Below are 15438 nucleotides of genomic sequence, written 5' to 3' on the forward strand. Positions count from 1 at the left end.
TTTAGCACCCAAGGCAGGGATCCTTAAAACCAATTTAGCACCCAAGGCATTTGAAAAAGTGTCTGTAAGAGTGGGAGGGGTTCTTATTAGAGAAACGAAGCATTGGTAACAAAAGTAACAGAAAGCCTTGTGTTACAGTGACATATATAATTATCAGATATATGCATTCCTAAATAATACTCCTGCAGCAACTGTGATAGCTAAAGCAGGGATCAATCTAGGTTTTAGGGGAAATTACCATTTTTTCAGATTTTGGGGAAATTAAAATTTTGATACAAGGCTCTAGCTCATAAAGGTAAAATATAATGTTTTGTCCGACATACATGTGTGCAGTATATTTTAATTTTTAAACATTTTTTAAGCTAAAAATTGTAGAACTTTTGTTTGAATTATGTGGAGAAAATGCATATATGCAGCAGTATGCATTTTAACTGTTGAACTTTAAAGAAAACTTATATAGGGTAAATATTTTGAATAAAAACCAGCTTTTTTCTTGTTGAAATGGGGGAATTTTGAAGCACACAGAGGGAATTTCAAAGAACGGGAATTTTCTTCTGTAGGGGAAACTACCCATAAACGGTAGTGAATCAAATCTAGATTGATCCCTGTAAATAGAATTACTTCAATCCTCTCAAGAACAGTGTGTAATGTATTTTTTATGGAACTGGCCAGGATAGGTTAGATGGTAACCAGTATGCATTTTGTTAATATCTGTGATCTAAGGTTAAAAGAAACTTAAAGAAATCCAGATCAACGTGAATAAAAATAAAGTTAATATAAATATAATTAAGAGTTTAAAACACATTGATGCTGAAACTATTTACATTGCTATTGACTAGGAATTAATAAAGCTAGTATGTTTCTCACCTAATCAATTGGTGAAGCATAAGTATAATAAGCCAGTCATTAAGCTCATGTTGTAAATTAATGGAGACAACAAATAAACAGTTTTTAGAACAACTGTTACTTTTTATGAAGATTGTCATTTTGGATGATGATGCACTTCAAAATGTTATTTAAAAAGAATTTAATTGCATGAATAATTTGATCAATTGTGTTTCAGTTGTTATTTGCAAGACACTCGATTACTTTGGTATCAGGTCAAAAAAGCTATCAAATACGCATTCAATTGATCTTTTTAATGATTAAAACAAACTTCCATATTTATCCTCAAATAAGCCTTGGATCGGGACAAAACACACGATCTCTTACTCAAAATAGGAAGTTGGACTGATACGCTCACTTTCACTCTCTGCACCCCTGGAACATGTCATGACAAATTCAAAGGCTCAGTGTGCGCCGCCTTGTTGAATATTAGACCAGGAAACTAACAAGAGGCCCAGGGGCCTTAATAGCTCACCTGGTATTTTAATTTTCAATTTAAAACCTGCTAAGTACCATACAGGACTGAAGTTTGTCAAAGGAGTACAAGAAACAAAGTTGCATATCTTCCATTTATAAATATTAAATTCCCTTTTACCAAAGATTCTCTAGAACAAGTTTGGTTAAAATCCCTTCAACTGTACAGAAGGAGAATAGGGATATTTAATGTTTTCCTCTATTTCTTCTAATGGAAAGGGGCCCACACACCTCAGTTTATACAAAATTGATTCTGTTGTGCGTAATTATATATAAGCATGCTTCAGACTGCATTTGGTTTAAATCCCTTATCTTGTATAATAGGAGAAAAAACATCCTGAGCTATTTCCTCTATTGGGCAAACTTGAGGCTTCTTTGTCCAAAGATGCTCTAGAACATTTTTGGTCAAAATCCTTCTATTGGTTTAGAAGAAGATTTACCAATTTTCCCCCTATCTGCCAGGGCCCTCCCCTCTGCCCCCAGGGGAACCATACCCTCCGGGATCTGTTTATACAAAACTGAGAACCCTTTGGCTGATGATGCTCCAGACCAATTTTGGTCAAAATCCTCTAAGCCGTTAATTATAAGGACTAGTAGTGTTTTAAAGAAAAAAGTTGACTGGCGACAGACGAGGTGAGCTAATAAAAATAACTAGTTGTGTGCAATTCAATTACGCTGCAACATCTTCTGGTGGTGCAGAGAGCAAAAGTGACCATATATATATAACCCCTTGAGTATCTATGATGGCTGATTATAGGACCATGAATAGCACTTGTTAGCATTGTTATTGAACTGCAATAGATATCAGTGCGCTTATTAACAAGCATGGGCGTATTGCTGGATAAATGCAATATGTACAGACCCATTTATATATAATTCATCTTTTAAATTCAATATCTCAACTTTTAAAAAGGATACACAGATATGTCATGTGTAAATATCAAAGATGAAGCTTACGCTGTCGAGTATTCTAGCCTCAGGTCACAGGTTCATATTCACATCGTTAATAAATGTATTGTTGTATTTATTTTTGCAGTAATTGATATCAAACCCATTCATGTAATCAAATTTAAGACCAAAGAAATTAAAACATACTATGATACATGTAAACGCATGATTAATTTGCTCTTTTTCAGAAAATATGGTCTATCTACTTTCGCTATTCCTGACACAAAGTCTGATAAACCTGGAGTACATACAATAAACTTTAAAAGAACTTAGCAGAGTTATTTCCCTTTAACTCATTCACCTCTGCCATTTCATAATGGACTATTCCAATTCCATTCAAGTAATCAAATTTAAGACCAGAGAAAACATACCATGAATCAGTCACTTGCACTTTTTAAGAAAATATGGTCTATCTACTGTGAAAATAAATCACACACAAATAAATGTTAGTGTACAGTATGCTTAAATCATTCAATCACATGGTTCAACAGGATGAGTAAGAATATGTTTATCAAGATTGATCTTCTGTACAAATGCTTTACCACAAATATAACACTCATATCTTTTATCATCGTAGTGAATTCTCATGTGAACGGTCAGATTCCAACCCCGTCCGAACGCCTTGCCACACAGTTCACATACAAACGATCGTTCACCGAGGTGCGATTTGGCATGACGCCTCATGCAACTACTGTCGCTGAAACTTTTCCCACATGTTTCGCAGCTGTAGGGTCTCTCACCAGTGTGTGAACGGACGTGACTTTCCAGGTATGCCTTTTGTGTGTAGCCTTTACCACAGAAGGAACAGATGTGTGGTTTCTCTTCAGCATGGCAGAGCATATGCGACTTTAAACTCCAGCTCTGAGTGAAAGCCATTTCACAAACGTCACATTTAAATGGTTTGATGCCGGAATGAATCCTTAAATGTCTGCGGTAATGGCTCTTGTCTGCAAAGCCTTTCCCACAAATTTCGCACAAGAAAGCTTTCTCCCCCGTGTGAGAACGCACGTGGGTGTACAGGCTGGCAGCACGGGTGAAAGTTTTTTCACAAAATTCACATTTGAAAGGTCTGTCACCAGTGTGAGTTTTCAAGTGAGATAACATATTGCCGGAAAATTTTAGTTTTTTACCGCAAACTTTACATTCCTTAAACTTGTCGTCTACATGAATTTTCACATGGTGTCGCCATGTTGACTTTCTGGTGAATGTCTTTGAACATGTATCACAGTTAAAGACCTTAACTTTTGAATTACTGTTTCCAGTTGTTTTCACTTTCGATTTTTTCTTTTCCTGACAATTTTTTATTAACCTTTCTAACACAAAGTTGTCCACCTGTCCTATTCCCTTCTGATCGGTTTCCTCTTCCTTGGAATCAGATTCTACTATTTCGTCTTCCGTACTACTTTCATTTTCTGATTTTAATCGGCTTCCAGAAGATTTTTTTTGTTCCACTTCGCTGACAGATACCAGTTTCAATGAACTGCAAAAGCTTTCCTGATCCTGATCACTTGTATTGGCATCAGTGTCACTGAGCTGTTTTGTAGAAGCCTGATCTGTTGTGCCACTCTTTGACAAGTTTTGACGGACAAGTGTAGCATGCATTGAGTAGTCCAATGGAACATTCTCTTCGACAAGACCATCATGATCAACATCGTAATCACTGTCGTTACTTGTGGATGTTTCTATCAATTTTTCGTGACAAAATTTCTTGTTGTCTTGAACTAATGTATCTGCTTTGTTTTCTCCTTTACACATGTTTTCTACTTTGTATTTCCTTTTCTTAAATGTCATTTTGATTGGAGACTTGACTTTAATCGGTGTCTTTACGGGGTAGTCTCTCTCTGATGTTACAAGCTGTGCCCTGGAAAGGTCATTGGAAAGGTCAAACTGAGGCCTTGAAAGGTCATTCCCATTCATCGCCACTGTACTTTCCTTTGAGACGTAAATGCTTCGTTCAACAGCCACATCATCAGCATGAAATTTTATCTCTGAAGCAGCTTTGTTCTGTATTATTTCACAATGTTGATCAGAGTCACATCCCTTTCCCTGGTCTAACATATTGGAACATGAAGGCCCTTCAACATTGTCAATGCCTTCACATGTCTGATTATCTCCCTTGCCTTGCTCTAAATCCCCTAATATTTTTTTTTGTGAAATTGGTGGTTTTGTGTCACTTTCAGATTTTTGATTTTTCTGATCACACAGGAATGATGAGTTAAAGTTATTCTGTTCCCTTTGTATAAAGTTCAGATGCATTTCTGTTTTTGATTGAAGATCACTTTCAAACTGAACAACAATGTTGTCTGCAGAGCTTGTGGTTGGGTTAGTTTTTTCTCCCCTTGAAAGATTCAACACCACAATTTCATCATTATAGCTCCAAGGACTATGATTTACATTTCTATCGTCCACATTTTCTTCCTGTCTGCTGAATACTGGAGAACTGTCAACAGCTTTTGATAAAATTTCACCATCCTTTAAAGGTTTTTCTTGGTTGACCTGTTGAAAGAGGCTTCCAATTTCCATTTTTGTAATGCCTGAATTACTTCCCTTTGTTTCTTCATTTCCCTGCCCTTCCGAAGCCAAAAGAAAATGTTCGGATGTGTATTGAACATTCGAGGCAGATTTTGTGAGGAGATATTCACTTGTTAAATCAAGACCTCGGGTTGTTGCAACACTACCACTGAGTTCACTTATTTCACTCCAATTCTGTTTCAGATTATTGTCGTCAGCATTTTTATCAATCTGATTCAAGTTCATAGGTTGTTTTTGATTTCTTTCTGCCATTAAAGAAAAGTCAAGATAGGCTTCCATTTCTTCTTTATCCATGGTTACTGACAATTCAAATCCTTACAACAGACAGGAAAAGTTTCCGTGTTTATTTGTCTTAGGTTATTGTTTGTTCAACACTATAATGATCAATAAGAAAGGTAAAGGTAAACCGTCTTTTTCTTCTCTTTATCTTTATGCATTTTTATATGTTCAGATCCATCACATCCACTGGCCATGAGGCAGAGTGCTGACTCTGCTATGGGATCCTACATGTCTTCCGTCATAATCTTCCATTTTTTCCCACATTTGTTTCCAGGCTGTCCATATGTCTTCCTGAATCTTATCTGAAGTGAGCATCAGTTTTGTTCACCTGAAACAGAGAAAGAAATGTTACATACTAAAGAAAATGACCTAGTTCAAGTTTTTTATTACTTTAAGTCGGTAGACTTATCAGTTATAACATACATTTTATATACAAAACAATACAGAGACAACATACAATATGATACACACACACCTACACACACACCGTGGAGAGTGAACACTAACCAGCAATCAGCTCAGATCTCCTTTTGTTTGCTTGTATTAAAGATTTCTAATGTCGGATACATTCTCACAAGTAAGCCGTTGAATTAATTTATACATGCTTGTATGTCTTACATAATATTTCTTAATTAGTTTCAACCTTATATCAATATAGCAAGGCCATTTTAAAATAAAATAAAACTCATCCTCAACATCATTCAGGTCACATACTGAACACAATCTGTTTTGTCTTTCAGTTCTATTATATCTGCCACACTCAATATTTAACTTATGTGCAAACATTCAAATTTTACATATTTGTTTTAAATAATTTATATTTACAGGTTTTGATAAATAATACTGGTGACCAAAATCACACACATATTGATACAATGCTTCTTTAGGAGAAGATTGATTTTTTTCAAAACATTCTTGTCTGAATATGTCACAAAGACGTTCTTTTATAATATGAAAAGTGCTTTTATTTAAACTGGAGGATTCCCACACATTTCCAAGACCAATTCTGTATAATTCTTGTTTTACACTCATTAACCAAATGTCATTATTACAAAGCTTATCATCATAGCATGACCTTAGAATACGATACATTTCTCAGTTTTATCCAATATTTGAGTATTCGAAATTTTCTAACTATTTTCATGGGATATCTTCCAAGTTCATAATACACCATAACATTACTAGTTATTTTATGTAATCCTAATACTACCTAGATCTTCGTGGAAACCCATCAAGATTTTGAGATCAAGTTACAATCCAAAGTTCTATGTATCAAACCAGGAAACTGGGCAGGTTTTCATATCCCATCTGGATCTAACTAGGATTTATATTAGATCCCAGTAAAATTGTATCAAACTGTGATAAATGTGGAAACAGAACCAGAGTTGTAGTCATCTCTATCATTACGTTTCTTTTGGCTTTTAATTATCGTGACTGTAAAATTATTCTCTACCAGCAGGTGTTTTCTTTCATTAGAAAACATATATACTTTTGTTCTTCCTGGCACAAAGTCAGATAAATCCGGAGTAGAGTTATTTCCCTTTAAATTAAACCAGCAAATATATACATGTATGTTCATATATATGTGTATGCATAAACCTGACATCAAACCAAACCATGTCACAGGAGAAAAATTATTAACCCTTTCACCCTATGTAACTTAAATAAACTCTGCCATAAATTGAGGTTAAGATGAGTTACTGTATTGTTTTTTTTTAAAATAATGTAGAAACTTCCATATCTGATTCAAACTGGAGTATCCTAATGCCACAAGGTATGTATTGCATGTTTGTGGCAAGTCAAGAACTTTCCGTTTCACTTTAGGACACTGTCGAATATTTAACAACAGAATATGTGTTCTGCCTTCCAAATTATGCTGACAAAAGGCTGACAAATTTTAGATTTAATGTCTAGTGTTATTAGCTAGTGTTATGCAGAATTTACAGATAATGGCCTTTGTGTAAATGATAATTACTACAAAATAGATCAGTCCAGGCTAATATGAGAAGAGAAATGTAATTATATGTAATACATGTACTTGCTATGACTGGTGATCGTCATGCTCATTAATATTCATTATTGTCTAGTTATGAAGTTTTAATATGCTGGATATTATATGCAGGCTTTTAATTTATATATATTTTTTTTTAAAAGACCCCTTGGGCTGATGATACATGTTGATAAAAAGCTGTCTTATATAGTATATTATATACATATATTCCTATATTTTTTGTCCTTTTGGGGAAACAAAACTTTTTCTAGCTAAGGGAAACACCCTGTATTCGGCTGTAAAACTGAGAAATGAAAATCACTGTGTATATATATTGTCAAAGATTTCAATATATTAACCCTTTCACCACCGCAGACCATCATGAACTCATCCAGATAAATGTATGGTAGAGTCTACACAAGTTACCTAGGGGTGAAAATAAAGGGTTAAATAAAAGTAAAATCCAGGATCTACTCTCACTAGGGAAACCCTTTTAACAGGTCATGTACTACTAATTATGATTTCATTATTCACAGACCTATGTATGTGAATTGCGATTCACACAGTTGGTCTGTACATAAAATACCCATGTATCATGCGTAAACTGTATAGCACTCCATCCCAGGTACATACTGGCCAAATAGCCTGACCCTGGGTATTATGGAACTTGAGAAACTTGTTAAAGCTTTTAACCCATGTTGACCTTTGACCCCCAACTAGCACTTTAAAGTTGTACTGCTAGTCTACATAACATACCTAAGTATTATGTCTCTAGTCCGAATGGTTCTTAGGATATTGTTGTTTGAAGTTTGACCCCTGTGACCTTGAAATTAGGTCAATGTCATTTTAATGAATATTGTTATAGCACTTCATCCCAGGTACCTTCTGGCCAAATATCATGACCCTGGGTCTTATGGAACTTGAGGAGAAGATTGTTAACAAATTTAATTTCAACAAACAATTTTTTATGGTTTATATAGCCTAGGAGGTTGATCTTGACTTTAACAGTGCTTCTTTGAAAATTAACTTCAAAAGTTTCGGGTAGGCACTAGAAACTATGGTAGGTAGCTTAAGGGTTACCGGAAACACTTAATATATTTTGTTTGGCCTAAACAATATTTTCTACTGGGTGTCACATTTGCTGATATTTTTGGGTTGACATAAATCAGGTCTTTTTAAATCACTGTCTTTCCTGCTTTATCTATGTAATGCAGCCTCTGTTATCAATATCACTTTATTTTATGTGATCTTCCAGTGTTTTTTTCTGGGGATTTTTTGGCCCAGTAATGGGGCCCCACTCCCAATTGAAGCTATTTGATATTTATGCATAATTTCCAAAAAAAAAAGGATGCATGTGTGGTATGCACTTCCACTTGTGTTACCTTGCTATCCCAATAGTGATAGTCTGTTCCAAACGCAGTTTGACCACTTGAATTGTTTGGGAAAACCCTGTTAAAAATAGTGCCTGGCGGTTTTGAAACAAGCAGTCAACGTCTGGCAACTCAACTTCTTACCGCACTATGAAACCAAGTAATATGATTTCTAAGTCTGTGTTGAAACTTATTGTATCAGTTATTATTCATCATCAGAAGATAATTGCACACATGCCAATATTCAGAATTTCCATGAAGAAATATTTGTTGGCAACTCAGCATTATTTATATAGACACCAGGAAATATCTATTACCAGAATGTGACCGGTACAAATGGAACGGGGCTAAACCTTCCCTCAACCAAGGGACAAACCTTTCTGTAAAAAGGAATATTCAGGAGATGAATATCCCTTTTCAATTGTTTTCATAAAGTGTATATGCATTGACAAGTATAAAAAAGAAAAACGTTCGTGAATTATTTTTTACATTGTACAACTCAATGTCTTTGGCCACTTTTTTTTCTATACCATGCATTATATAATATAAATTAACTGTAAGTAGGTTCTCCTATCTCAGTTATTCATCCCGAACCATCATTTTGACATATTTAAATCTTGCATGTAAATAAAAAAAAATGTTTACTTCAGCAATATAATGAAATCATACCATTTTACTGAACTCGGGAATATTATACATTATGTCAAGTCATCTTTCTATCCATGCGCAACATGTGTGTGAAAAGTGACAATTTGTTTCTAAAATATCAGTTTGAAGAGCGACCCAGGCGCGGGTCGCTTATTTCCCGCATATCATAGAGGGCCGGAGTACTGACGTTAATCAACGACAGACTGATATGAAAAAAGTCGATAAAACGTAAGAATAATTCGGGCTACAACACATGCTATATTTCATCAGTAGAGTCCTTGGGTTTCTATTGTACAAATGTAAAAGATGTGGATTAATTAGGTTGCCTTACAAGCGTCAGCTGTAGGGAATTTCCCTTTAGCTCAGCGGTAGAGCATCGGGCTGGAGAGCCAAGGGTCGCGGGTTCGAGCCCCGGTGCCAGCACTATCTTTATCACTTTTCCTCGTCCTATTACACAAAACTTCCAAACTGAGCGATGACATTTTGTAGGTTATGTAAAAAAAAATAGAGTGATTAAAAATATAATCAACAAAAAGAGGTGGTCTGGAAATCTTCTAGATAAGACGTATACACTCCAATGATTTATGTTGATGTCAGCACTTCATAATTACTCTCCGATACCAAATGGAGTCAGATAAATTCCATGGTTTCATATAGAAGTGTGCTCTTGCCCCACACTAAACATATATGATCTGTCAAAATGTCTAAAGTCTGGTGTTAGGGTCAGAGGAAACTTGACATCTCTCTACTAAAACAGTCCCCGGGCCCCCTGATCTAGATCTAATTAGAAGTCGCCGAACAATAAACATTCCGAAATATGCTTCCCTTTCTGAACCATAACGTACTAAGGCGGTTAAGGTTCAACAAGTATCTTGAAAGAGATAGACATGTTATATATATCATGTGAGATTTTTTATGAAGACATCAGCCTTAATGCCTTATCATTCAGGGGTCTTGTTGAATCAGTAACTTGCAAATTATAAACAGTCTAGATCATAGATGTTGATGAATGTGTGAAGTTTTCTACACATTGCGTACATGTATGCCATTCCAACATCAACAACATTACGTAAATATAATTCTTAATAACTGACGAATAATACCTACATATTGTGTAGAAATTCTTCTCTCTGCAAGAACTATAATCCTGCTTTAATTCTTTGTCAGTTTCTTTTCCCTTAGGCGTCCAATCCGGAAATGAGCTCTTGATTCTAATATACAATATAGTGAACCATCATTATAAAATATCCGGAAATAACCTTTCGTGTAACATTCGAGGTGATCTCTGATTATTTTTTATTTATTTTTTTGCAAACTTTGTAAACTGAAAGAAAATTTCAAAAATGTCTGAGCAATTCTGCCAAATTGGAAAAGGAAAGGAGAAATACTAAGAAACAAATTATCCGGAAAATATTACTCTTCCCATTTAGTTTCTAACATACTCAAGCTCTCTTAGACGTTTGGTTTTGAAAACGTGTTGCATGTTGAGATGATGAGCAGATGAACCAATAATTTAACATTGATAGATGACAATGCATAGTATTGGTTGTTGAAGGAAGGGAAAACTAGATTCTGCCAACATGTCGTGAGTTTTATAATAAAACTATTGTATGACATGGAACTCGGGTACAGAATGAACCTAGACGATTTGTCCACATATCTGTGGTGATCGCTTGCATGTTTTGATGTTTATGTCATTATAAAAACACTAACCAACTAAAAATGGTATTGTCTGTAATCCGATATATCGTATGCATATGATCTCTTTGGGGAAAAAAAAAAAAAAAAAAATCGCATCGGATGCCCCGGGGGGGGGGGGGCCCCCCCCCCCCCCCCCCAAAAAAAAGAGAGAGTGCCTTCGCTGGGACTCAAAGCCATGACCCTTGGCTCTCCAGATTGAAATTCCCTACAGCTGACACTTGTAATGCAACGGTCACACATTCACGGATCGGACCCCACTGATTAGCCACAGATACTATCCTGCATCATTCGTGGCAATCTGTAGTGGTCTGTAGCTGTGTGTATTGTATCCTGTGTTAATCGTAGTAGTACTTGTATATCCGTGATAATTTTTGAAATTCACCACGGATCAGTAGAACATAATCCGTTGTAGTCTGTAATAAACCGTAATTACCCGTACTTATTCGTAGAACATCCCAGGCCTCAAGTCCCTAAGGATCTGTACGGTTAGTTGCAGTTAACAACATACTTGTACTAATCCAAACTAAAACTAAGTTGTGGAATGAAAACATGCAAGTGCAGGAGATTGTATACAGATTGCTAGCGGGGTAGGTACTGTACATTGGGCTTCGATCGTTATGGTTTGTACTAATCTGTGCCAGATCGTTTTAATCATATATATGCTAACCCGTACTAAAATCATAGCGAACCAGTGTTAATTTGTAGTGCATAGTATATATGTAACAGGTGTCATTCTGAACTAAACTGTGCCAAACCGTAGCAATCCATATCACTCCTCGTTGTCAACTAGTCTCTAGATCTATCCGTAGTTTAACTGTGGTGCATACAGTACGTAGCGGAAAATGGATATAGACTATATGTATATATATAGACCGGGTCATCCGTGGGTTTCTATCCGTAGTGGATGTAGTATATAGGTTTGGCACATACTCTCATATGGGTAATAATTATAATCCTATATTAATTTGAGTAACAGTTACGCGCATACTGCTTACCTAAACAATTTTATTATTGGTACTGAAATTATTTATGAAGTGAAATACAGGCACAACATTCTTTTGAACATTAGGAATTAAAAGGACATTGTTCTTTCATTTCCATCCCATAAATATTACAATGAGGTACATATCAATGTAAATCATTATAGGCTATAGTTCATTTTTGGCCGGATTGCAACGCAATCAGGACTTAAATAGATGATTCCGGTCTGTCTGCCTGCACTATGGTTAAGAAGAATGGTTAATTCAAGTTCAGTTTCTAAGTTATCAATTATCCAACATCAACTAAACTTGCATGGCTTATGCATCTAAGGATGCTAATCACATGGGATGTTTCGGATGCTGTTTCTGACCTACACCTGACCAGGTTAAGAAGATTGGTTGAGCTCGAGGTCAGGCCCCATCTGCACTATATGGTTAAGAAGATTGGTTTAGGTCACTTACCAAGTAACTACTTGTCCTACATCAACTAAACTTGCATGGCTTATGTATCTAAGGATGCTTATTACATGCGATGCTTCGGATGCTGGTTCTGACCTATATTTTCCGCTTCAGTGACCAGGTTAAGAAGTTTGGTTAAGGTCAGTTACTAAGTAACTACTTGTTGTACATCAACTCAATTTGCATGGCTTATGTATCTAAGGATGCTTATCACATGTGACGCTTTGAATGCTAGTTGTGACCTACATTTTTTGCTTCAGTGACCAGGTTAAGAAGTTTGGTTAAGGTCAGTTACTAAGTAACTACTTGTTGTACATCAACTCAATTTGCATGGCTTATGTATCTAAGGATGCTTATCACATGCGACGCTTTGAATGCTAGTTGTGACCTACATTTTTTGCTTCAGTGACCAGGTTAAGAAGATTGGTTGAGGTTAATTAACAAGTTACTACTTGTCCTACATCAACTAATTATAAACTTGCATGGATTATGTATTGATCTTTAAGGATGCTGATCACATCAGATGCTTTACATGGAAATGAACTGAAGCAATCCAGCCATATTGCCATTGGGAGTTTCTTGTTATAAAATGTTTATCTGAATTTTAAAAAAAAACTTGTCAAAATGCTATCAAACTCATAATATAATATGGATCACACAGATTTAAGAATCTTGTTAAACCAGCTATCAATTACGAACTGAGTTCCTCCTCTAGTAATAGCCAGCTAGTTAATGGTTATTGGCATATCTTTTAGGATGAAAGTTAAAAACACCAAGTAAATACATGAAAAAAGCTTTTGAAATATGTTTCAATAAATAATGATATTTCAGCACTGTATGATATGTATGCTATGCGATCTAGCTGTGTGTTGCGATATACCCTTGTTCCGTTATATATGTGAAAGCGCTATATATAGCTACTATATATAAAAATATAGGCTGGGTTAGTTAAGTTTTCAAAATCAAACTGCGGGCTGGAAGTCTGAATATGAATTTGTACAGTTAATCATGATATATATCGTAGCATTGTGCAGGGGGAAAAAATAGAAAAGAATAAAACTGCATTTATTTAAAGCACGGGAAAGAATTTTAATTCATTCTATTTAAGTAAAGGACGTGGTTAACAGCATAGAAATTAAGTTCATATCTGGAGCACATAATGCATAAAAACTGCACCAACCTTAATTATTCATGATATAATTTTAGATTTTTCATTTTGCGTTTTTGCAGGTTGTTATTACTGCGTTGAGTATGTCGTTGAACGTCCCAGGGTTGGTGGTTCTCCTCATCTTCTATGTGATTATATTTCTGGTCGGAATTTATGCTGCCAAAAGGAAGAAGTGGAGGAATGGGGGACCTGATACTCTTGAAACCTCCATAGTTGCGGGACGCCGTATTGGAGCTGTGGTCGGAGTATTTACAATGACAGGTACATTTATAAATACAGTTATAAAATTCTGTTAATTTTCTTGTGTATCATGCAAATCAAATAATGTTATGAAAGGTGTTAATTTGAATAGATAATTGTATTTAGATACAAATGAAAAACCTCATTATACTGCCACCATTTTTCCGATTTTTCGTATTTTAAAGAAAATATGGCAAAAAAGTTTGGGAAATGTATTTAAGGATTTCTTAAAAATATGAGAAAAAGGGACATTGAAATATGTTTGCGGTAAACAAGGTAACAAATTAAACGTGGGGCATTATAACGAGTTTTTACTGTATACATGTATGATGAGGACAACCAGTCTCCTATTTGTAATTACGATGCTGGTCATCAATCCATCTTGACCAATTTTTCATTACCACAAAATAACTGGCCTACATATTTTTCAATTTTAATGCCAATGTGTAACTTTGTACAATGTTCAAATTTGAGCAAAATCTGTGCAAAATAAGCATTCGAAACTTGGATTGGTTATGTCAGTTATGAAATATTCATTATAACATTTTTTTGTTAATGTAGTTAGTTTATTGCTATTTCAATGTTAAATTTTTTAATTATTAAATCAGGCCTGCCAATTCAAATTGCCAGAAATTGTGTGGGTCAACCTGTGTTTGGGTGTTGTAACCCACATGTTACTGTTCATTCAAATCTCCTGCATTTTCATCATCATGACCTGTATAATTACCGACAAATGGTAACTTAGGGGTCAATTAACCCAAATTTAGAGATAAAATCACAAATAAGGAGCATTAATAAATATGCCATGCATGACCTATTGCATGCATATTGCCTATGAATGACAACTGAAAGCATTTCGATGCTGAAATAGACTATCATCCATTGTTACTTCAGTATCATTAATTGTATACCTTTATACAATTATTATTTTATTTACCACAGCTACTACCGTGGGAGGAGGCTACATAAATGGAACAGCGGAATCAATAGCGACTGGAGGACTCGTATGGACACTTGCTCCATTTGGAATCTTCATTGGGCTAAGCATAGGTACACACATATGTGTAACTAGTTGTCTGGTTTTATAATGTTCCAGGTTAAATACTAACTTCTGTTAATCAAATTTAAAATGTGTCAAATTTGGAATATATTTGTCTTTCATAGACATTGTAAAATCTTGTGACCTGGTATGCATATTGAGCTTCCATTTTGAATTGAATGTTCGCCTTTAATTTTGTTTATCATTTTATCAACTTTTGCTATGTAATAAATGTTAGTATTTTTTTTCATATTTTTAAAAGACAGAAAAACAGCTTGCTAAAGTTTGCTGTAATTTTATTTGAAAATTAATCTACTTAAGTTTGAAAAATTTGATAAATCATTGGTCACTCTTAGTCGAACCTCTACATATCTAGTAAAGCAATGTCTCAACATGTTTTCAGTCAATATTAATTACTTTCACAGGAGGTATCTAGTAAAGCAATGTCTCAACATGTATTCATTAATTACTTTCTTAGGAGGTATCTAGTAAAGCAATGTAGTCCCTGCAGGTAGGGCGTAAGAATTGTACCTGCTGCCCCCAATTGCATGATCGTAAGAGGCGACTAAATTTGGGACCTTATCTCTTCTCTCCTTTCTAAATAACTTTCTTCTTCCTAATGTCTCCCTTGACAATGCCTCACTTTTGGCCATTTGTTGAGCGTTCGCCCCTGTGAGGAAGGCTTTGGGTTCTGTCCCCTGGCCGAGACATACCAAAGTCTTTAA

At 35.2% G+C, this 15438-nt stretch overlaps 2 protein-coding genes across 2 annotated transcripts in view; one reads left to right on the forward strand and one right to left on the reverse strand.

Annotated features, from left to right (window-relative positions):
* Positions 1-1937: 1937 nt before the first annotated feature.
* Positions 1938-10319, reverse strand: LOC110458979 (zinc finger protein 480-like). Its single transcript, XM_021510992.1, has 2 exons — positions 10234-10319; positions 1938-5446 (listed from the first exon to the last, which is right to left on the reverse strand). The coding sequence occupies exon 2, from the start codon at positions 5131-5133 to the stop codon at positions 2779-2781; it is 2355 nt and encodes a 784-aa protein (XP_021366667.1). The 5' UTR covers positions 5134-5446; positions 10234-10319; the 3' UTR covers positions 1938-2778.
* A 264-nt stretch (positions 10320-10583) lies between these two features.
* LOC110458980 (high affinity choline transporter 1-like) overlaps positions 10584-15438 on the forward strand; it is a 14850-nt gene continuing 9995 nt past the window's right edge. Inside the window, exons 1-3 of the mRNA XM_021510993.1 lie at positions 10584-10711; positions 13497-13695; positions 14617-14724. Coding sequence (XP_021366668.1) covers positions 13518-13695; positions 14617-14724 — 286 coding nt within the window. The 5' untranslated portion in view covers positions 10584-10711; positions 13497-13517. The remainder of the gene's footprint in view (positions 10712-13496; positions 13696-14616; positions 14725-15438) is intronic.

Source organism: Mizuhopecten yessoensis, unplaced genomic scaffold, assembly GCF_002113885.1.
Source record: "Mizuhopecten yessoensis strain PY_sf001 unplaced genomic scaffold, ASM211388v2 scaffold9887, whole genome shotgun sequence".
Taxonomy (NCBI): domain Eukaryota; kingdom Metazoa; phylum Mollusca; class Bivalvia; order Pectinida; family Pectinidae; genus Mizuhopecten; species Mizuhopecten yessoensis.

What these genes read in the sequence shown, in the direction of transcription:
- LOC110458979 (XM_021510992.1), bottom strand. Translation starts at nt 5,133, where the DNA reads ATGGATAAAGAAGAAATGGAAGCCTATCTTGACTTTTCTTTAATGGCA.